The following is a 23,823-nucleotide window of genomic DNA, read 5'->3' as shown; positions in this document are numbered from 1 at the left end:
TACTTACCTATGAACCAATTAAAATGTCATAGATATTGTACCAACGTACATGATAAGCTGAAAGTAGTAATGTTCATTGTTTGGGAACACATGGAAAGAGCTCACACAACAAGGGGGCTATACACAACAAGGGGTGTATAATAAAAATGCAAGGACTAGAAAATTCAAACCCGAAGCTCAAGTATTAACTTTGCTTTCTTTGCAAAAAAAATGTTTCTGGATAAATGGCAGGGGTCATTTGAAATAGTGGAAAATTAAATAATTCAAACTACAAGTTTTTAAAGGCTGGAAAGGGAAGGGCAGAAAAGATATACCATATCAGTGTTATGAAACCATGGAAAAGAAGTCCAGATCTCAGCAGACAGTTAATGGTAGAAACTAATGTAAATGATTAAAAAAGAAGACTGAACTCATTGTCTGCACTTTAGGTAAATGACACATTGTCCAAGCCACAGAAACAAAAGATGAGAGGGTTTCTCTTATAAAACCAGGAAGTAGTTTCAGAACTTCCGGGTACAACAAAACTAAATTAAAACCATATTTAGACCAGTCCAAGAAACAAGAACACCAGAGAAAAATGCTGTGTGACTGAAGGAAAACAAGTGTGGTGATGGGGAAATCAAAAAGTGAGTGAAACAGCCCCATAGCGTTTGTCCTGAAGCCTGATTAGGTTCTGTAATGATTTTAGGCAGCTGAACAGCATTTCAGAATTTAACAGTTTCTCAATGTCTAGCTGTGTAAGATGAACTCAAAGAAAGCTTGTGGAAAGTATGATTATTAACCACATTATTTTTGACAAAGGCATACCAGAAAATCTAACAGCTGAAGCCAGAGAAAAGACAACCTTTCCAACCCCAAACGGTTTGTTCTAGTATATTTTTCCTTTTGTGCTACATGGTGTCTCCGATACTTTTCAAACATGCATAGGAAGAGTCCTAAAGATTCATATCACATGCTTACTTATGCAATGTCATAACTGGTACTGCAAATCTAGCTAAGATGAGGCCATGTTAAACTCTCCAAGACGAGGGTGCCAGTCAATGTTTCCAACAGTAAGTTAGGCATGACAGAGCTAAAATATTTAGGATATGTAACGAAGGAGTCTGAAGTAGTTATGTAATTAAATACAGACTGCTTCTAGCTGAGAGAAAAAAATATCAGGATTCAGCAAAATTGTTGATTAACAATTCAGTATCTCACATCTAAGTCTCCAGCCTGGTACTAGCAACAAATTATAGGTTCATAGGTTCATAGGTTCATACTACGCTATCTGCCCTAGGGCATTTATAAGCATAGCCAGAATGTGTTTGGCTTTCTCCACCCATTTTAAATTTATTTTGCTATGCCCTTTTTTGAGGTTAGTATACTGTGCCTCTGTCTAACAGTGACACAGAAGTGATACCCGGGGTAAACCTACGATCTCCCATCCACTCATCAAGATTCCTCTTGAAGAGAGTCAATGAGGGACTCTGCCTAACCTGGACTGGGATTTTATTCCAGAGTGAAGGGAGCCTCTGGGTTATGAATCTGTCCCTCCAGCATGTCCTATTTATTTCAGTGCTGAGGTTCAAGTCTCTCGAGCGCGTAGCTCGATGGGATTTGGATTTTCTGAGGTGCAGCATGTCCATTAATTCCGGGTTGGACATGGCTTTATACGTCAGGCACAGATCGCCTCTGAACAGGCGGTATGCCACTGAAGAGAGCTGGAGTTCTTTAACCAGGCAGCATATGGCATCTGTTTGAGCCCTTTGATCCTCTTGGTGAGGTACTTTTGGGGTCTTTCCAGTTGCTGCAGGTGTCTGGTAAGGTACATCCCAAAAGGGGCATTGTACTCAATTATGGGCCTGATGAGGGATGAGTAAAGAGGCACGATGACCTCCCCTGATCTAGATGTGAATCCCTTCATGATTAGGTGGGCTATATAAAATGTTTTTCTAACCACTTTGGCCACGTGGTTGTCAAATGAGAGATTGCTATCAACTTGGGTCCCCAGGTCCCTAATTACTTCTTCTGTACTTAATGGATTACCACCTATGTAGTAATTTGTGGGCACTTTGTTTTTGCCAAAGGGGATGAATATACACTTTTTGGCATTTAGCTTGAGGCCATGGCTCTGGCACCAGTTGTCTGTTTCTATGAGGCCCTTTTGGAGGATGCTTGTGTCGGCTAGAGAGTCAATTATGACGCCCAGTTTGCAGTCATCTGTGAACTTGGTCAGCCACAGTCCTTCCGTGTTGGCCTGTACCTCCGAGAAATATATACCGAACAAGAGAGGTCCCAGGACTGAGCCTTGTACACTTATTCAAACAAGGGCAATGCTATACATGTGAAATAAAAAGAAAATATCTTATGTACATTTACATTATGCTCTCTAACTGATTCAATTCACTTTTCACAAAATTTCCCCTTTACAACAAAATCCTAATTTTCTTTTCTTCTTGAAATACACAAACATAGCTTTATTTACCTGACAATCTAAACAGAACTTGAAAAAGTGTAAATGTTATATATTTGAAGTGCAATAGTTACAGGATTTGAATGTCTCAGTAACTGTATTTATGAGACACACCTCAATACACATGGATTATTTGAATCTTTGGTTTGAACTACTTGAGGAATCTGCGAGCCAAAAACTTTGAAACATATTATTAAAGCATGAATCAGGATTTTTACAATCAGTAGGCAAAACTGTGTCTACTGAGTCAGGAACATTTGTATATCAACATTATGAGGACTGGGTAACACATAGTCTGTCGCCACAGATAAACAAACATGAACTTTCACCCTTGTCAAATTGAGGCAGATCAATGACAGTGAAATGTATTTGCCAGACATTGATCTGACTATTGTCAGCTCAGTTTGACTGAATTGGCTTAGTGTAAAACTGCATTGAAGTTGACATTCATCAGGCACTAACTGTATGTGATTTCTCTTGCATCAAATTTAGTATTCTTAAGTTTGCACCTTATAAGAATGTGGTTCTGCATTTTTTTTTCTGCACTGTTATATCTGTGGTTTCCCGGTTTTCATTCCTCTTCTAGCACATGCAGACAGCCTGACCAGGTTATAGCCCAAACGGTGGACCTACAGAGTAGCCTTCACACTAAAACTATTTGTACAGAGTTTAGGCTTTTGATCATTGCTGTTACGGCATGGTATGTTACTCTTTATTTAAATCTGGCCTCTAACATAGGGATGTCAGTTTATATTTGTCTGCTAAGCATAGGTTGGTAAGGACCTACTCCAGTGGTACTGGGTGGAGTAGTTTAATATGTCATTTGATCTTTATGCAGATCAGTCTGTCTTAAGATCTTTTTGGCTATTTTCACTGTGTTCTGCTTCATCATTAGGTTGTGGTTAGTGAGGACTTGACATGGTATGGGTAAAGCAGTGACAAGTCACAAACTGTTGAAATTCACTGGACACAGACTTCATACTATTGTCATTAACTCATATACCATATCTTGAGAACACAGTTTTGAATCCATCAATTATTTGTTGGCATGTTGTAGCTGGTACATTAATTATTTCAATGTCACATGCATAGTAGTCAGCAATGACCACATACATTTTATTTTTTAAACTCTCATATGTCAGTTCAAACGACATTGTGGTAATGGTGTTAGCATTATAGGTTTTCATCTCTGTGATTGTTTATCCATGATGCATAATCACTTGGACACTATGTTGACAATGTATTGGTTGATATTTGAACACCAAATGGACATTTTGCCTCTTTTTTCTGATGAGACCTCCATGACACTTCATTTATTTATTTATGTATCTATTTAAATTTATTTACCAGGACAGTACACTGACCACAAGAGATAATTTACCGGGTGAATAAATTAAAAAATAAATAAATCAAAACTAATTCACAAGCACTGGGTAATCACAGAAGGTACAAAGTTCTTGAGGCAACTAGAATACTGAGCAGACATTATTAACAGAGAAGAAAAACATATACATTAACATTAGCAGTAAATATGGGAGGTAAGCATCAGGTGAGAACAGAAGGTGGAAGTAAAAGTAAGGTGAGAGAGGAGTTAAGTGATATGTCCAGTGGAAAAACACTTGAAGTTAGATTTTTGACAGAGGTGTCTTTTGAGTCATGCCCTGAAAAAGGGGAAATTGGGGCTATCTTTTCGGCGAAGGAAAAAGGATTATCAGAGTGGTGGAAGGTATTGGGGGGGGGGACTGGCACTGATGGAAAGGTGAAATTTGAGCTGAATTTGTCGGCAGCAAGTTTGCTATGTCTTCTGGCTGAATATAGGTGATGCCATGTACAACTAATTCTGCACATTGTTGGATGTCGTCCTTAAGATTGTGGACACGACTGAAAAATGCCTAATGGTTATCCTTAGCTTTGGAAGCTATTTTTACCTCAAAGTCTGCTTTCAGAGACTTGATTAGTACCCTGATTTGCTTGTTCAGACTAATTAGGGACTTATTTCTTTGATGTGGTCTTACTTCTCGACAGGATTTTCTTTCTTTCCTTATACAAACTATTAATAATAGTTATCCACCAGGCTCCAGGGTGGCTTGTTTTTGTGGTTTGACCTGGGTTTATTTTGGTCTGGTACTGCCGTTTTATGCAGTTGTTTACATAGTCATACAGGGCTTTTGCGAATGCCACTACATGTGTTTTCTGGATTTGGGAGAGCTTGAAAAATAGCTATGCCTTCCCTTAATAGGGGGTAATTTACCTTGGAGAAGTTGTTAATGTTTTGGGAATAGGCGCTGGGACTAGTTTTACCTTTATTTCAAGGGAGACCACTTTGTGATCTGATCTTACTGTGAGGACATGTGGAGGGATGTAGCACTCTCATATGTTTGTGAGTACCAGATATAAGATCTTTGTTCCCCTAGTGGGAGTGCAGACTGACTGCTCCAGGGCATTTGAATTTGCAAAGTCAAGAAATCTTTGGGCCTCCCAAATCATGTAAGCCTCCCAATTAATGGAGGAATAGTTAAAATCACTCACTAGTATGGTAGTGGGCTGGATAGTGAGTGATTCTAGTAACTTCAGGTATGATGCATGGGTTTTCTGGTTCATAAGGGGACCTGTAGCTAGCAAGAATTTGGTAAAGCATTTTTCCATGGTTAGTCAGACATGGAGTAACTCCAGCATGTCATAGTGTTTGACCAGCCTTGAGGTGTGCTTATCCTTTATGTAGATAGAAGCACCTCCACCTTTAGCTCTTTCATATTCAGTGAGTGGTCAGAATGTATGAAAGACATTATAGCCATGCACTGCTGGAGTACTTTTCTTGGATTTCAACCATGTTTCAATAACTTCCCTGATGTCAGTATTCTTAAGGGTGAGGAGAGATTCCAGGAAGTGCAACCAGATGAAGGAAGTGTGTTTATGTGGTGTAATCTCTGGATAACCTAACCAGTGGTGCTGCCCAGTACCAAATCAGATGCTCTCTGAGCAGCTATAGTCCTGCGTGCTATAATAAGGTAACTAGCACAGTGATGAAAATAAGCAATGTTTCCAAATGTTTGTATCTGTGCAAATGTGCTGAATGTATACAAGTACTGGAAATATAGAAAACTGACTGAGCCCTATGGGCAATGCAACAACTACACTTAGAGGCCTTTTGCATGCTTCCAGCTCAGATAGACCAGGTAAACACCTACTGCCACTAGATGAATAATCCCAGTCCTCCTAATGTAAAATCACAGTAAAGGAGTGTCCGAAGTGAAATGTTACCATAAACAAACTTAAAGATATGGATACAGCAGTGCACTTATAACAGCTTATAAAAGTGTGATTATTCAATAAAAGTACTTTACATTGCAGAAATGAGCCAAGAGCCACTCAGTTGTACAGAATTTATAAAGGCACTGAAAACAAGATAAGCTGATTAGTAACCCTCCAGCGAGTCAAACTACATGCTGAAATTTTAAGTGATTCCCCAATCTAAACAGACTGGGCTACCACCCACTGCTACTAGGTGGAAAATCCACTGACCTCTAGATGTAAAAACACAGAAGAGTGCTTGCTTGAAGCTAACTAGATAGTGAATGCAGAGCAAGTAAATCAGTAGCACAGACAATGAGAGGCAGAACGCACTTTTTTCAAATAAGCAGAAGGAAAGGCAAATAAATAATTCAGGATATCAACAGCAGTGTAGAAAGGGAGGAGCTTATAAAGCTCAATTTGCAGTAAGGGTAGGCAGCTTAAAATCATCAGGTTAAAAAAAACAGATCAAGGAGTAGCAGGGTGGGTGGGAAAAATAACTAGCTGGGAATCACCAGTGCTTGTAGTTATGCAGATTTGGAGTCTTGTCAGAAATGACAAAGACCCAGAGATTTGCTGTGTATTTAAGTACCTCTCAAGAAACAATTTATCATCATCTTCTTTCGGCTGTTCCTATTAGGGGTCACCACAGTGGATCATCCGTTTCCATTTCTTCCTATCCTCTGCATCTTCCTCTGTCACACCAACCACTTGCATGTCCTCTCTCTCCACATCCATAAACCTTATCTTAGGCCTTCCTCTTTTCCTGTTACCTGGTAGCATCATTTTTAGCATCTTTTTCCCAATATACTCAGCATCCCTCCTCAGCACATGTCCAAACCAACGTAATCTTGCCTCTCTGGCTTTGTCTCTAAACCTTCCAACCTAGGCTGACTCTTTAATATACTTATTCTTGATCCTGCCACCCTCATCATGCCCAGTGCATATCTTAACATCTTTAACTCTGCCACATCAAGCTCTGACTCCTTCCTTTTTGTCAACGCCACTGTCTCCAACCCATATAACAATGCTGGTCTCACTACCCTCTTGCAGACCTTCCCTTTCACTCTTACTGGTACTCGTCTGTCACAAGTCACTCATGACACTCTTCTCCACCCACTCCATCCTACCTGTACTCTCCTCTTCACCTCTCTTCCACACACACCATTACTCTGAACTACTGATCCCAAGTATTTAAACTCATCCACCTTCACCACCTCTACTCCTAGCATCCTCACCATTCCTCTATCCTCCCTCTCATTCACACACATATATTCTGTCTTAGTCCTGCTGACCTTCATTCCTCTTCTCTCTAGAGCATATCTCAATCTCTCCAGGGTCTCCTCCACCTGTTCCCTACTCTCACTACAGATCACAATGTCATCTGCAAACATCATAGTCCATGGGGACTCCTGTCTGATCTCATCTGTCAACTTGTCCATCACCATTGCAAATAAGAAAGGGCTCAGAGCTGATCCTTGATGTAATCCCACCTCAACCTTAAACGCATCCATCACTCCCACTGCAGACCTCACTGCTGTCACACTACCCTTGTACATATCCTGTACCACTCTTACATACTTCTCTGACACTCCCAACTTCCTCATACAATACTACAACTCCTCTCTAGGCACCCTGTCATATGCTTTCTCTAAGTCCACAAAAACACAATGCAACTCCTTCTGAACTTCTCTGTACTTCTCCATCAACACTCTCAAAGAAAACATCGCATCTGTAGTGCTCTTTCCCAGCATGAAACCATACTGCTGATCACTAATCATCTTGTCCCTTTTTAACCTAACTTCCACTGCTCTTTCCCATAACTTCATGCTGTGACTGATCAATTTAATCCCTCTGTAGTTACTACAGCTATGCACATCACCCTTATTCTTAAAAATCGTTATCAAAACAAGTTATCCAATGAAAAAAAAAACATATGAAATGTGCAGCCTAGATAATTTGTGTCTGCCTCTCACATAGAACAAAAACACTAGGCCAAGCAGATTTCTTATAACTGAAAACAAATGCATCAAGTAAAACAGAAAGCAGCTCTATAAATTTAAGCATTTCACAGACAAAAACAAAAATATAGGTTTACTTTCTTCACCCAGCAGGAAATCATCAGCAGTACTTGTAGTTATGCAGGCTTACCATCTTGCCAGAAAAGAAAAAAGACCCAGAAATTCACTGTGTATTTAAGTGTCACTCAAGAAACAATTTAACCAATGCAAAAATGTGAAATGTACAGCATAGATATTTTAGGTGTTTATATGTCACATAGAATAAAAACACCAGGCTCATCAGATTTCTTAAAACAGAAAACAAAATGGAGCAGGTAAAACAGAAAGCAGCTCTATCAGTTTAAACAACTCACAGACAAAAAAATATATAGATTTACTTTCCTCACCTAGCTGGAAATCACCAGCAGTGCTTGTAGTTATGCAAGCTTGCAATTTTGTCAGAAAAGAAAAAGACTCAGAAATTCACTGGGTATTTAAGTATCACTCAAGAAACAGTTCAACCAATGAAAAAAATGTGAAATATGCAGCATAGATAATTTAAATGTCTATCTCTCACATGGAACAAAAACACCAGGCCAAGTAGATTTCTTAAAACAGAAAACAAAATGAAGCCAGTAAAACAGAAAGCAGCTTTATCAGTTTAAGCAACTCAAAGACTAAAGAATATAGGTTTACTTTCTTCATCAAGTAGAGAATCACCAGCAGGGCATGTAGTTATGCAAGCTTGCAATCTTGTCAACAAAGACAAATACCCAGAAATTGTTTGCATTTACAATCTTAGATGATATCTTATAGTGCAGTTAATATTAGCCTTTATAGGTTCATAGGTATTTTCTACGCTATTAATCTAGGATGATCTGAAGAAGCCTAGCTTTGTATTAACATGATAGTTTTTAGCCCTTATATTATACATACAAATAACCCAGAGATGTGACAAACAAAGATATTTTGAGATATTTACATGTTTCTCCTATCCATGAGGATAAGGCATGATAAACATGGGGTAGATTTGTGATTACCTATCCATGCATCCAAATTATATTTGAAGGAAGAGCACATCGTCATCACTGAGCTTTTATAAATTAACAAAGATTCGCATTTGATTACTATTTTTGATTACTGGGAACCATGCCTCTCAACTGTCTATGATTTTCCAGAATGTCCCTAATTTTACTTTTTATTTTCCATTCACCATATCCAAATTGTTATTTTTCCATTAAAATACTGGGAATTATAGTCGGCCATTATAATTGTATACCTCTTACAGTTTAGAAAATGCATGCCAATAAAAATTATGTTGTTTTATTCACTTCTTAAGTGAATTAAGGTAACATTTAAAAATCTGTCCCTGATTTTGGATTTTTGTCTCCCCATCACTTTTGACTTTGTTCAGAATCCTTGAGAAAATGATTTGAGAGGTATGTTAGTACCATAGGAATACATCACACATTTGGCTCAGTAACACTATCAATAATGACAAGGTTTTGCATTCATTTCAGTTCTGCTTTGGTCAACAGAAGAAATGCTGCTGGTACAGTTGAAGTATACAGTACAGCGTTCGGTTTTAGCTTGATTCTTAGTGGTTCACAGTCAAGCATGCCAACTTGACTAACCACATCTACTGTATGCCATTTTCATTTCTTGGTCTTCTTACACCTGTTTTGATGCCACAGTTTTCTGAGCAGATTATTACTGTGTGAAGTAACCAGCACATAAACCCAAATCCAAACTTATGCCCCTTCTACTCAGAGATTTCTAAAAATTATCATTGCACATGAACTTACCTGCAGGGCAACAAATTTCAGTCTCTCTTTCATGTAATTGCAGAAACGTCAGCAAGCTTGAAGAACTGTGATACCATAGTAACATCAGCAATTCTGTTTATTTTAAAACATATTACTGTTCCATGAAATGGAAATCTGACTTACTAGTGATCATTCCCATGTGCAGTAGTAGTAACTAACCACCCCCCCAAAATAAATCATGTTTTGCACACTATTTTAGTTTCATGAACAGTTTTTTTATTTTAACTTCTTTAGCTTGCTTAGTACTTTATAATAGATCACCCAACACTCTCTCACTTTCATTAACTCTGTGCTTAAAAACTCAACTTATTTCTCAGTCCAGAAAAAGACACACTAATGTTATTCATGTCAAAATAAAACCTTAACCAGAAAAAAAGACATTTCATATTACCTGAAATAATAACACTAAAATAGAGACAGTTACCCAAACTAAACTGCATGGAGTTGTAATTTATGGCAACTTCAAGTTTGACCATCACATACTTTAGCTCATCAAGAAAACTCACCAAAATCTTCACTCCCTCTATAAGGTAAAGCAACACTTAACACATACTGTTAGAATTATATTTGTGTCTGTCTTTTTTCTTCCTTAACCCTTATATGCTTCTCCCATTCTTAGAGACATCATTAGTACCTATAAAACTTAATTGGGTTCAATTCTCTCTCTGTCTTTCAGGTGATATTGGATATCCACTGGGGTCATGGCTTATGACAATAGTGAAAAATCCAGGTGAGGCTGCAGAAGACACCTTTAACACATCTCTGTTTCAGACCCATATTGTCATTGAGTGGGTCTTCAGGCTCACAAAAAAATACTTTCAGGTGCCTGGATGAGTCAGAGGGTGCAGAATGTTTACTGAATGTTGTGTTCTGCACATGATAATGTGTCAGTCTAGTGCTGAAGTGACCCATGCTGTCACTGTAGCTCCTGGTTCCTCTCCAAATGTGAGTAATGTTGACCAGCCTGCAACAGTAGTAAGGGACCTCATGGTGCCCACTCATGCACAGCATATAGCTATTGAGGTGAAGAGGTGATATCTAGTCCAGGAGTATGGAGCATGATATCCAGGGTAGTGTTTCCTTTATTGTAAAAAACACATTGAGTATAATTGATTTGTGCAATGATACATGTGGGATATGCTGTGTGGTTAAAGAAGGCTATATGAGCATTGCTTAGCAGTTAAAAAGAAAGACTTAACTAATGCTCTAGCCAAGCATGCAACTGTCTGTACAGAGTTTAGAAATTTCTCCTTTTTTGTCTTAGATAAAGTAGACAGTGATGAATTTTCTGGTGATTTTAAAACTTTATTGGAATGTAAGGAATCCTTTTGGCAAATTGGCTTGGGTGCTGATCATGCACCAGGTTTAAATGAAAGTATTAATATTAAGTGCTTTTTGCAAATTAAATAGTTACAACAATGTGTTTATATATATATATATATATATATATATATATATATATATATATATATATATATATATATATATATATATAAATATATGTTTGGCATCTACTTCTCTGAAGTACAAGCCAACACTAAGGGACTCTGGCTAACAAAGTCCGCAGATGACTAAAAACTGGGAGCCATCAATGAATCCCCTAAAGATGTGGATATCCTACAAAAATGCATTACAGACACAGATGCTTGGTGCCAGAGCCATGGACTCAAGCTCAATTCAAAGAAGTATATAGTAATCCCCTTTGGGAAAAAACATTTACCCATGAATTACCACATAGGTGGCAAAACACTTAACACCGAAAGTCTGATAAGACACCTAGGAACACAGGTGGACAGCGGTCTCACCTTCGATAACTACATCGCCACAACAGTCAGGAAATCCATGTATGTGGCACACCTCATCACTAAAGGCTTTTCATCCAGAAAGAGGGAGGTCATTGCCCCACTGTACTCATCCCTCATCAGACCCAGTTTAGAATATAATGCCCCGTTCAGCATGTACCTCACAAGACATCTGCAACAGCTAGAAAGGATGCAGAAATACCTCACCAAAAGAATCACAGGCCTAAAGCAGATGCCCTATGCTGACCACCTAAAAAACTCCAGCTATACTCTGTTGCATATCGTGTACTCAGAGGCAATCTCTGCTTGACATACAAGGCCATGTCAAACCCTGAGGTGTTGAACAAGCTCCACCTAAAGAAATCCCAGTCCCTCAGAGCCACACACACCAGGGATCTAAACCTTGTCACCACAATGAATAGAACATGCTGGAGGGATAGGTTCCTGTCCCAGAGACTCCTCATACTCTGGAATAGACTGTCCATACATGTTAAGCACAGCGCCTCTTTGGCCCTCTTCAAGAAAAATCTTGACAATTGGAAGGGTGATAGGAAATTCACCCCAGTGATCATGTCAGTTGCCCTACTAGACAGGGGCCCAGGGAAGTAAATACTGTGGGCAGGAATATCCAGGGAACTGCTATGGCTAGGCAGGTACCCTTCAGAAGGTCAAACTGCTGAAATCTCGAAAAGCATATGGCCGAAGCCATATGCTCGAATTTCAGAAGCTCGACCTTCTGAAATGGAACAAAAAAAAAAAAGAAAAATACAAAAAAAACATATCTGCAGGGGGGCTACATTCTCCTGCACCACCCTCACTCCCCGCTACTCATTTATACCAACTCCGAGATCACAGTACAGCGAAGAAATGGAAATCTCCCATTCTGCGCTGTATGCTGATCCCCATTCAGAAGGTTGAGCTTTTGAAATTTCGAGCACATGGTCTTGGACATATGCGTTTCAGGATTTCAGCCATTTGACCTTCTGAAGGGGAACCTGCTAGGCTTATATAGGCCCTAGGGCCTATAGCCTAGTACTGATATATGAACAGGCCCTAGGGCCTATAGCCTAGTACTGATGTATGAACCTATGAATATATATATATATATATATATATATATATATATATATATATATATATATATATATATATATATATATATATATATATATATATATATATATATATATATATGGGATCACTACTATATCCCGAATGCTCAAACTACCGACACCCAAAATCACGAGACAGTACCGAAATAGCAAAATACCTAAACTACTAAATCCCGAAGCTCACAATCTCGAAATACAGAGAGTAGAATTCTGTAGAATTCATTAGAGCTACAGCTCGTTTATTAAAGATGTGAGAAATCTATTATGTCGTACCTTGATACACTGGTTGATATTTAAGTTTACATGGGTTCACTTTTGTTTGTTCGTGGTTATTTGCTATAGTGAGTGTTATGAACTTGTACAAGGGGTTTGTGTGGATTTGATTTCTGGTGATTTTCACATTTCTGGAGAGGTGTTATGTAGCATTCTGTGTGCTATTCATCTGGTCTATGTTTTCAATTTCAAGTATTTCACTGAGTGTGTTTCACTACTGCTGTTGTCACACTGATTTAATTCGGTATTCTGGGCTTTCGTGATTGTGAGCTTCGGGATTCAGTAGCTTAGGTATTTTGCTATTTCGGTACTTCCGTATTGCAATTTTGGGCGTCGGTAGTTTGAACATTCGGGATATAGTAGTGATCCCATAGATATATATATATATATATATATATATATATATATATATAAATATAGATTTTTTTATTTGAATGACTATATATATATATATATATATATATATATATATATATATATATATATATATATATATATATAATTTTTTTATTAAAATTATAATTTTTTTTATGGTATCTTTATTGAGATATATTTTTGTATTGTATTTTCAAAAGCTATTGGTGCAATGTAACATGTGACTTCATGCATTGCCCTTTAAAAGTTGCAGTGTGGGTGTGAGTATTCTGATGAAGTTCTTGTTAATAAATTGAACAAAAGTGCTCAAAAACCTGTGTCTGTGTTTGCTGTTACCTCCCTGGCATTTTCTTTTTTGTGGTTACCTTTTGGATTCATCACTTACTGCTCAATCAGCTCACCACTGCCCACCCCATTAATCGACAAACCTGAACACTGCCTTGCTCCTTCCAACCTAGTGAAGCTAAATACCAACCCCAAGACCCTTAGATCATCCAAGAAATTTATACTCAAGATTACAAAGTCCCATAGTCTCTTTGGTGACTCTCTTCTCCTTCAAATTAGCCGAAGAGTGGAACCTATTACCCCAGAATATCATAAAAAACACAAATCGTCATAGCTTCAAAAAAACTCCTAAAGGAATACCTTACTCAACAATGGCTATGCTCATGCCTTCGATCAGGTATTTTCTGTTCTGTTATCTTCTTGTCTTACTTCTACCAAATGAAAATACCACAATGGTTTTTAGTTATATATCTAATGAGTTTTGTATTACTGTCTGTACTAAGGCTTAAGAAATGTAATGTTTTCTGTTTTACAATCCCCTTTTTGTAAATTGTTTTTGTTGGAAATTGTCAAACTTTGTGTATACTATTTGTAAATTTTTTAAAAAAATTTGTAATTTTTTTGTACTATTGTTATGGAGCTTATCTCCGCAGGTCTCCGCTGAAAACGAGCTACAGTACCCGGTTAACAAATGTAAAATAAATAAATAAATAAATAAATATTTACATGTTAAGTAAATACTGCAGTGAATGGAATAGCTTAGAAATATTATTTGTATAATATATGTTAAAGAAAACATTGAAACAAGAATTGCCTTGTGTTTCCTTGTTACAGCTGAAGAGCAGATCTCCTATAACACAGCAAGAGCAGCGTGTAAAGCAACTAGTTGAGTCCGATGGTAAGCCTGAATAAAGTAGTAAATAATATTGTATATTTAACTGAGTTCATTAATTTATAAATGGTGAAATAATTAATAATTCATACAGAATTGTGCGTAAAGAACTTAAGTGCATTCACTGTATTTTAGAGTGAGATATATCAGTAAAGGGTCTACATTAATTCACCAAAGTCTAACATCAGTGAACACCCATTCAATGACTGCACTTCAAAGAAATTACAATAACGATTCACTGAATTTGCCAAGGGCAAAGAAGTAGTTGGTCATCTACTTGACTTTTCCCTTTTCTCCACTATAGTGTGATCTCGGAGTTGGCATATATAGTTGGGGTGGGGTTTGGGGCACAGCCCCCCACTTGTGTGGGTTCAATTTAGTTGTGTGTCAGTCCATTGTGTTGCAGGACAAGTGTTTACTTACCCTTGGTAGATTCAGCAAATCACTAAAATGATTTTCGTTGAAATGAGGTCGCTGAATAGGTGTTCACTGAAGTTAGACTTCAGCGAACTAATATAGACCATCAGTGCATAAGTGCATTATTTCTGTCTTTAACTCTATTTTATTGCATGTTAGCAACTAAAGCAGACAGTGTCTGGAAAGTCTAGAATTATCCCATCTACTCAAATATAGACAACTAAAGAACCTTGCTACGAAACAATGTACAAATGACAAAAAGGCCTACTACAACATTGCCCAGTTCAACAACAAATCTAACCCTCAAAAGTTCTGGTCTATACTCTACAAAATTCTTTCTCTGGGGTTGTTCCGCAAACCCCTCCCCTTATCCTAATACATCCTCACAGGAAACTGCTACCCTCCTCAATAAGCATTTCATTGAAAGCATCTAAAAACTAATTCCCTTAAACTCCAGCACCACCACTGCACCTACACATCCTAACCCCCCAAACCAAACTATCTTTTCCTTTCACCCTGTTCCTACTTCTTATATTAAATTGCTTCTTCTTAAGCTTAAACCCTGCTCTCCATCTACTGACAGTCTACCTCCAACCTTCCTCAAACTTGCTGCTAAATCTATTGCCTATCCTATATCTATACTAATTAACAGATCTATTCTAGAATCCACCATGCCTTCCCTATGGAAATCCTTTTTCACTATTCCATTACACAAAGGTGGTAACACCACTAATCCTGCCAACTAACAAACTATTGCCATTCTATCCCCCCCTCTTAGATTCTTGAAAAATGCATTCACTCTCAGCTTCTTAACTGCCTCCTCCAGTATAACCTCCTAACTCCCACTCAGCATGGCTTCCGCCCCAACCACAGCACAACCACTGCCCTCCTATCTTTAAATCATACCATAGCTGAAGCCCTTGATAACAACAAACTCATATCCTGCCTCTTCCTTGACCTTTCCAAAGCCTTCGATACAGTCTTTCATCCTATATTGCTATCTAAACTTGCTAATCTTAATTTATCTTCTTCCTCCCTGGCCTGGTTCAGTAGTTACCTATCCTGTAGGCAGCAATCTGTCAAATGGCTATCATCTTTTTCACCATTCCTTCCTGTCCCAACTGGAGTACCCCAAGGCTCCATCTTGAGTCCCCTTCTATTTAATGTCTTCACCAACAATCTCTACACATCCTGCAAACAATCTTCTCTCATCCAATATGCTGATGACTCAACACTTATCTCTATCTCTAACAATATGACCAAGCTTCATATCCTAACCCAAAATGCCTTTTTATCCACTGAAAAATGTCTGTCTGATAACTTACTCATTCTTTAACCCCAAAAAGACAAAACTCTTGCTCTTCCTCTCCCGATCTCTTACTAATCAGAAATCTACCTTTGCTATTAAATCTTCTAACAACACAATTATCCAAATGGATACCCACACAAAACTCCTTGGAGTCATAATTGATTATGAACTAAAATTTAACCTGTACTTACTCCAATGTATAAAAAACACACCAGAAATTGGGTCTACTGTATCGTAATAAAAATTTTCTAACCCACAATGCTAGACTGAAACTGGCACAAGGATTCCTCCTTCCCTCCCTCCTATATGCCACCCCAGTACTCACCATCATCCAAACTACAATCCTAAACAAACTCCAACAAACTTACCACAAAATTGCTAAATTTATCACAAACTCTCTTTCCAATGTTCATCACTGTATTGCTCTAAACTCTCTCGAATGGCTTGAGCTCCCCAATAACTCCAGTTATCTCAATTTCAAAGGCTGCACAACATGCTTTACAAACCTCCATCCTGTCCATCTCTTTTATCCTTTATCTCTACCTATAGTCCACCTCGGACCCTCCGTACCTCTAACCAGCAACTACTTGACATCTACCAACCTAAGAAAACAGTTGGTAAACTTCTATATAAATATTCTGTTGCCGTCGGTTGGAACAAACTTCCATTAAACATATGTACCATCACCCAACCATTATATTTTAAAAATGAACTAAAACACCATATGCTCATTTCTAAGGCTTGTCCTTTACATCATCAAACATAAACGACTGTTTTTTATCAATTAAGATACAAAATTCACTTATGTAAATACATGACTGCTTTGTACAAATATTGTGTTTTTTGTCAAATCATGTAAGCTCTCTGTTTTGTTTTTACTCATGCTGTATTAAAGGACTTGCTATTTTTGATCCTTGTACTATCTCTCATTGATTTATGTACTTAAAACTTTTAACTGCACTATTGATTTTCATGTAACTGTTTTTTTGGAGCTTTTCTCCTTGGGTCTCCACTGAAAATGGGTCTCAAGCCCAGTTAGACTAACCCAGTTAACAAATGTCAATAAAATAAATAAATACATAAATATATATATATATATATATGGATCTACTTCAGAATGTCGAACTTTCAGAATGCCGAATTTAATATGGCCGACACCATATGACCGACATTCCAAAAGACCGACATTCTGAAGTACCAATGTTAACTGTAGAGTTAACAACTAAAAACTGTGTTATGCAGGGGGGCAAGCCCCCTGCACACCCCAGACCCCTGCTACTTAAATATTTTCACTCAGAGATTGCAATACAGTGCAGGAAAGGGGAATTTACGGATCAGCACTGTATTGGGATCTCTGCTATCATTTGTCGGTGTTTCAAACGTTCGTTCATATGGTGTCGGCCATATGAATTTTGAACATTTGAAAGTTCGAACAAATGAAGGGAACCCATATAAATATAGATATATATATCTATCTATCTATATCTATATCTATATATATATATATATATATATATATATATATATATATACATATATATATATATATATATATATATATATATATATATATATATATATATATATATATATATATGAATGAACAAATCCCAATTTACACACCACATTGTTGCATAGCTATAGGTTCATAGGTTCATACTAGGCTATCTGCCCTGGGGCATTTATAAGCCTAGCCAGAGTGTGTTTGGCTTTCGCCACCCATTTTAAATGAATTTTGCTATGCCCTTTTTCGAGGTTAGTATACTGTGCCTCTGTCTAACAGTGACACAGAAGTGATACTCGGGGTAAACCTATGATCTCCCATCCACTCATCAAGATTCCTCTTGAAGAGAGTCAATGAGGGACTCTGCCTAACCTGGACTGGGATTTTATTCCAGAGTGAAGGGAGCCTCTGGGTTATGAATCTGTCCCTCCAGCATGTCCTATTTTTTTCAGTGCTTAGGTTCAAGTCTCTCGAGAGCGTTGCTCGATGGGATTTGGATTTTCTGAGGTGCAGCATGTCCATTAATTCCGGGTTGGACATGGCTTTATACATCAGGCAAAGATCACCTCTGAGCAGGTGGTATGCCACTGAGTAGAGCTGGAGTTTCTTTAACCGGGCAGCATATGGCATCTGTTTGAGCCCTTTGATCCTCTTGGTGAGGTACTTTTGGGGTCTTTCCAGTTGCTACAGGTGTCTGGTAAGGTACATCCCAAAAGGGGCATTGTACTCAATTATGGGCCTGATGAGGGATGAGTAAAGAGGCACGATGACCTCCCCTGATCTAGGTGTGAATCTTTTTATGATTAGGTGGGCTATATAAAATGTTTTTCTAACCACTTTGTCCATGTGGTTTTCAAATGAGAGATTGCTATCAACTTGGGTCCCCAGGTCCCTAATTACTTCTTCCATACTTAATGGATTACCACCTATGTGGTAATTTGTGGGCACTTTGTTTTTGCCAAAGGGGATGACTATACACTTTTTGGCGTTTAGCTTGAGGCCATGGCTCTGGCACCAGTTGTCTGTTTCTCTGAGCCCCTTTTGTAGGATGCTTGTGTCGGCTGGAGAGTCAATTACGGCGCCTAGTTTGGGATATATATATATATATATATATATATATATATATATATATATACGTATTAAGTCATGTCTTTAAATGTGTGCCATGAAGCATGTTTATTCATTTTTTCTTACTGTCTGTTATACATTACAGTTTTTATCTAACAAAAAATGTACGTTCTCTTAAGTACATTGATTTATTCAGTGCATTGTACTATCTAACTGATGAGCTGTCGTGGTATCTAACTTGTTTTATTTGTACATTTCAGTATTCTGTCAGTGTTAGGTCTGCGCCATTGCTGAAAAGGGTTCCATGGTCCACACTATCTAAGGATTGACCAACTTATGTTAAGTAAACAAATAAATGTACAAGATAGTCTGGTGGCCACTTGTGTCAGAAAAGCCAACACATCAGACCCAGAATAGGCACACAGATATGATGTTTTTTACTTGTATCTGCTGGAATTTTATAGGTGAAGTTGCATCTTTGAAAGGATATTCATTTCTGGAGAAGTTGTACTGTGCCAGAAATACTGCAATGTGTGATCAGTTCTAGCATGGAAAAATAAACCACTTTCAATATCTACAATGTAAAGTCACCTTTGTTTTTTACTGTATGTTCTATAAGCCAGTAGGGCAAACAGAAAACATAGTGGTATAGACAATCATTATTGTAGCCCAGTTGTTAAAATGACACCCTCAGAGCAAATAGTTACTGCAAATGTGAAATTTGTTTTTCTCATGAGTATCAGTTGTGCCTCCCAGTTCCTCCAAAAGACATAGCAGTTTCTAAGATAATCAGTCTGAGCCAAATTTATTGACTTTTCCCAACCTTGTAGTCTGGTCTTTGAATAAAGAAGGCCTGCAGCAATCAGTTTGCTTAGTTTGTTTATAAATGAACACAACATGACAAATTAAAAAAAAATGCAGTACAAAAACAAGTAAGATCAACAGACCTACATCTGAAATGAATTGTTTTCCTCAGTAATTCCCCTCTTGATTTTTGCAGTAGTGATGATTCTATTTTCACTGAAGCCTTTTTTTGGCCTGAAAGCAGTTAAGGGTGTTTTTATGACTTTTTGCCAGGATGTTCCGTATACATCCACATTCCAATACCATAAATGATATACATATAAGGGAAATGATAATGTTCCATATTGTTGCTACAAATCTGTGTGCATTTGTCTGTATGTGGGTGTGGGTATCAGTTTCTTTCCCATCATGGACCAGCATACCATCCAGTTGCTTCTATGCTGCACCCACTGTTTGTAAGGAAAGACTCCAGGTTAGTTAGGTGAAACAGATTTTGGAAATCTGTCTGTCTGTGTATCTATCATTCTATCTATCTATCTATCTATCTATCTATCTATCTATCTATCTATCTATCTATCTATCTATCCATCTATCTATCTATCCTATCTGTCTAATTCTTTTTTGTTCAGTTTAGGCTTATTATGATGCTGACTGAACATAAATAAATGAATATATAACTTCAGAATATCTTATAAAATTCATCACTTCAGTATTCGTAGTTTTCCAATGAATATGGGAGTTCAGTTTGCAAGACTGCGGTGGTGGTGCTGCAGTAGCGTTGTCGCCTCACAGTAAGACGTTGTCCTGTTCGATTCTCAGCTAAAGCGTCTTCTGTGTGGAGACATGCGTGAATGGGCGTACCTTCGTTGAAGGTTGTGCGTCAGAGCTGGCAACTCGACACGTAAAAATCTACTGCCAATTATTAGTGGACAGGAGTTCCGCTGTGGCGACCCCTAACCAGGAAAAGCCGAAAGACACAACAACAACAACAACTGGTTTAATTTGCTAGATAACCTTGTATTTTCACTCAGTTCTTTTTGTTTTATTTTTATTTTTTAGTACTAGATGCTGCTTTCCCCCTACACAGCTTTTGGCACTTCCTACACCTAATGGTTCATACAATGCTCATGGCATGTTAACTACTGGTGTTATTGTGCTTTCAAACTGCATACACGTGTTGGTATTTAACTATATATTTTGTATAGCTCCTGCTAAATGTACACATTTTATTTGCATATATCATTAATAAGTATATTAGGACATATAAGATAAATATTCTTGAGCAATTTCATTTTATTATGTGCATGTACTACTGAAACTAACTTACATTCACTGGTTTCATATACATCTACTTTCTGTTTTCTATATTTTTACCAGAACTGTATACTTTGATCTAACATTGGGATACCTGTAAATCAATAATGTTGCCTTGTGACATTTAACAAATTCTTTACAAAATGCAGTCTCCTCACTTTGCTTTGAGGTTTAAGGTGTTACATACCATTGCACAAATTTATTTTGCATCCTACATCATTGTAATATTTTTGAGTAAGGACATAGTAGCTAGAAGAAAATAATATAATGAATGTTCTTTAATACCCACACATGTAACAAAACAAATAAGCAGATATTTAAAACAATGTTATTTTAATTTTATCACTTTTTGCATAACTGATGCTTTCATTACATACATACCTGAACACTTGACAGCAGGATACTTCTCATATTTTGTTCCGTTTGAGGCAATTATTGACAAAGAACATGCAGATAAAGAATATTCATTTCCAATGCATTGGATTGACAGCAAAGCAGATTTTCGGCCATATTCAGAGCTGCTCGGTGCTGCAACAGCAAGTCCACAGCCACTCTGCCTGCACACGGCATTTGCGTCCTTAAGATCCCAATCTACAACAGGGCCATTTTCAATGCTGATATAATAATAACTATATAAATTTGCAAGGTAAAACTGTACTTTTCCTGAACAAGGATTTTCCTGAACTGACAGGCTCACTGAAGTTATTGCTGCTGGTCCTGAGAAAACAAAAAATGAACAAGGCATGCAGAGTTAAAAGCAATAATTTTGTTATAGTGTTCACAAGAAGTTAGGGGCTTTTGTACATTTTCTGAATCAAATCTAAAAAAACAACCATAAAGCACAAGAATATCAGGTGTATATTCATGTGAATTCAAACCAATTGCACTGTTAACTGAAAATAGCTCTTTCAATAGTCAATTTTATACTGACACTGTGAGATTTCTGTATGTTTCATAAGAATGCTCATACATTCATTTCTAGAGGACAGCCTGGCAATGCGAACCCCAGTTTTAGGTGATGGCCATTAAATTGTGACACCCTAACTCCATGCATGAAATGGGGAAAAGATGATTGATGGCAACATTGATGGTGGATATGATTAATTCTGAGATGTTTCTTTTTTAACAAATTTTCTTTTCTTTTCACAAATTTCTAACACAAACAGCAGTATAATTAAAAAGTACATATAACAAATAAAACAGTCCGCATTCTATAGAATAATTCTTTCACCTTTCACTTATTACTTTAATTAGCATCTTTTTTTGTTCAAACATAGATCCCAAAAGCAGTCTCTTCCAGTCATTGTAATGGAAAATAGAAGAAATCTGCTAGTTTCAGAAAATTAACATTAAATGCTCCATTATTAAAGTAGTGAAGAAAACATTTTCATTTGGTTTCTTATTAGTAATATGTGCAGAACATTTTAATATTCATGTAATATACAGAACAGCTCTAAATATGCAGATTGCAAACATAAATTATTAATTTTTAGCCCTCAACTTAATTGTCTTAGAAAATGCCACCATATATCACCATTTATAAGACCAGGAGCCCCTCAAACCACAAGTATCCCAACACCTTGATTGTATGCTCCTTCTTACCCTCAGGCCTGCTTACCACCCAAATGCCAGTTCTCATTCATCCCCATCAATGAGGTGAGAGCAATCCATGTCTTACCCACCACTGAGACAACCATGAGGAATGTTTTCCATTTTCTAAGTGCTCGTAGCTCCTTCTCCTGTGAACATGCCTACTCCTGCTGATGCTTAATTAAGGTTATTGCACAAATGAAACTTGACAGAGCTGAGCCTATCCCTGCCCATAATGCTTCATGCAATACTCCTTTCTAGTGTCAGAATTGCAGTACTCTGAACCTCTTTGTTTGACTAAGTATGGAGCATCCAGCATCAGCCACTAACTCTCATCTTCCTTCATCTGGCTTCATTGATCATCTCAGTCATAGTCAGGGCTTTAGCCTCTCACTACACAGAACTGGCATTGCAACAAGACCATCGTTAGTTTTCTGCCCATCCCATAAAATCAGTTGTCTAACAAACTTTGTGGAAATTTTTCTTCTGAATAATACTATTTCTAAGGGGCTTAAATGAATCTGATAAGAGGCTTTTTGTAAGCTTGCCTGCTCCTCACTTGCTTGCCTGTAGGAAGGAATTACATCTTGTTTTTACCCAGAGAGTTATTTCCATACCTCTCAACCACTTAGTATAAGAACTCTGGACAAATCTTGACATAATGGGGGGAGAAAGGCCAAAAATCAGGGACAGATTTTAAATATTGCTCTTTAAACTTAGAAAGTTTATAGAATAACAGAATTTTACTTGGTATTCATTTCTCTGAAGGATATGAAATCTGAAACTCAAATGTATGTCATTATTTAGTGACTTTACTTCCTAGATCATCACAGTGATTTGCCAGAAACCCACAGATTTTATGAGGAACAGAACAAAAATATGAGACAAATATCTGGACATTCAATGAAAATCTAGAAAGTTGAGAGGTATTTGGCCTCTGCTCACAAAGCCAGGTGATTTGAATGTCCTCATTAGAAAAGAAAAGTAAAAATCTTATATTTCAGAGGAATCTGCAAGATGGCACAGTGGTTACAACTGTATTTGTGTTGCATTTCTTTGCACAGTGGGTTTACAGATAATTCTAACAGACGAGAAGTTGCAAATGAAGTGAAAATTACTAAAATGGATCCATCACAGAGCAAAGAACACATAGGTTCATCGGTTTATAGGTAGGTACCAGACTGTTGGTCCTAGGGCCTATATAAGCCTAGCCAAAAAAAGTACCCTGGCTTTCGTCATGCAAGAAAATTATTTTCCTGTGCCTTTGTCAAGCAGAGCCACAGAAGTGATCCCCATGGTGAATTTCCTATTTCCCATCCAATCATCAAGATTTTTCTTGAAGAGTGCTAATGAGGAGCTTTGTTTGATATAGATGGGTAGTTTTTTCCAGAGTATGGGAAGTCTCTGGGACAGGAATAGATTCCTCCAGCATGTTCTGTTTATTGTGGTGACAAAGTTTAGGTCCTTAGAGCATGTAGCTCAGAGGGATCAGGATTTCTTTAAGTG

At 37.5% G+C, this 23,823-nt stretch overlaps 1 protein-coding gene across 1 annotated transcript in view; it reads right to left on the bottom strand.

Annotated features, from left to right (window-relative positions):
- LOC122809101 (deleted in malignant brain tumors 1 protein-like) overlaps window positions 1-23,823 on the bottom strand; it is a gene marked incomplete at its 3' end in the record, with an annotated part of 811,935 nt that overhangs the window by 21,971 nt on the left and 766,141 nt on the right. Inside the window, 1 exon segment of the mRNA XM_044080344.1 lies at window positions 21,109-21,444. Coding sequence (XP_043936279.1) covers window positions 21,109-21,444 — 336 coding nt within the window.

The sequence above is a fragment of the Protopterus annectens genome, chromosome 1.part1, assembly GCF_019279795.1.
Source record: "Protopterus annectens isolate FY-2018-M chromosome 1.part1, PAN1.0, whole genome shotgun sequence".
Classification (NCBI taxonomy): domain Eukaryota; kingdom Metazoa; phylum Chordata; order Ceratodontiformes; family Protopteridae; genus Protopterus; species Protopterus annectens.
Note: the sequence above shows the minus strand (reverse complement) of the source record. Positions and strands in the feature narration are given on the sequence as shown.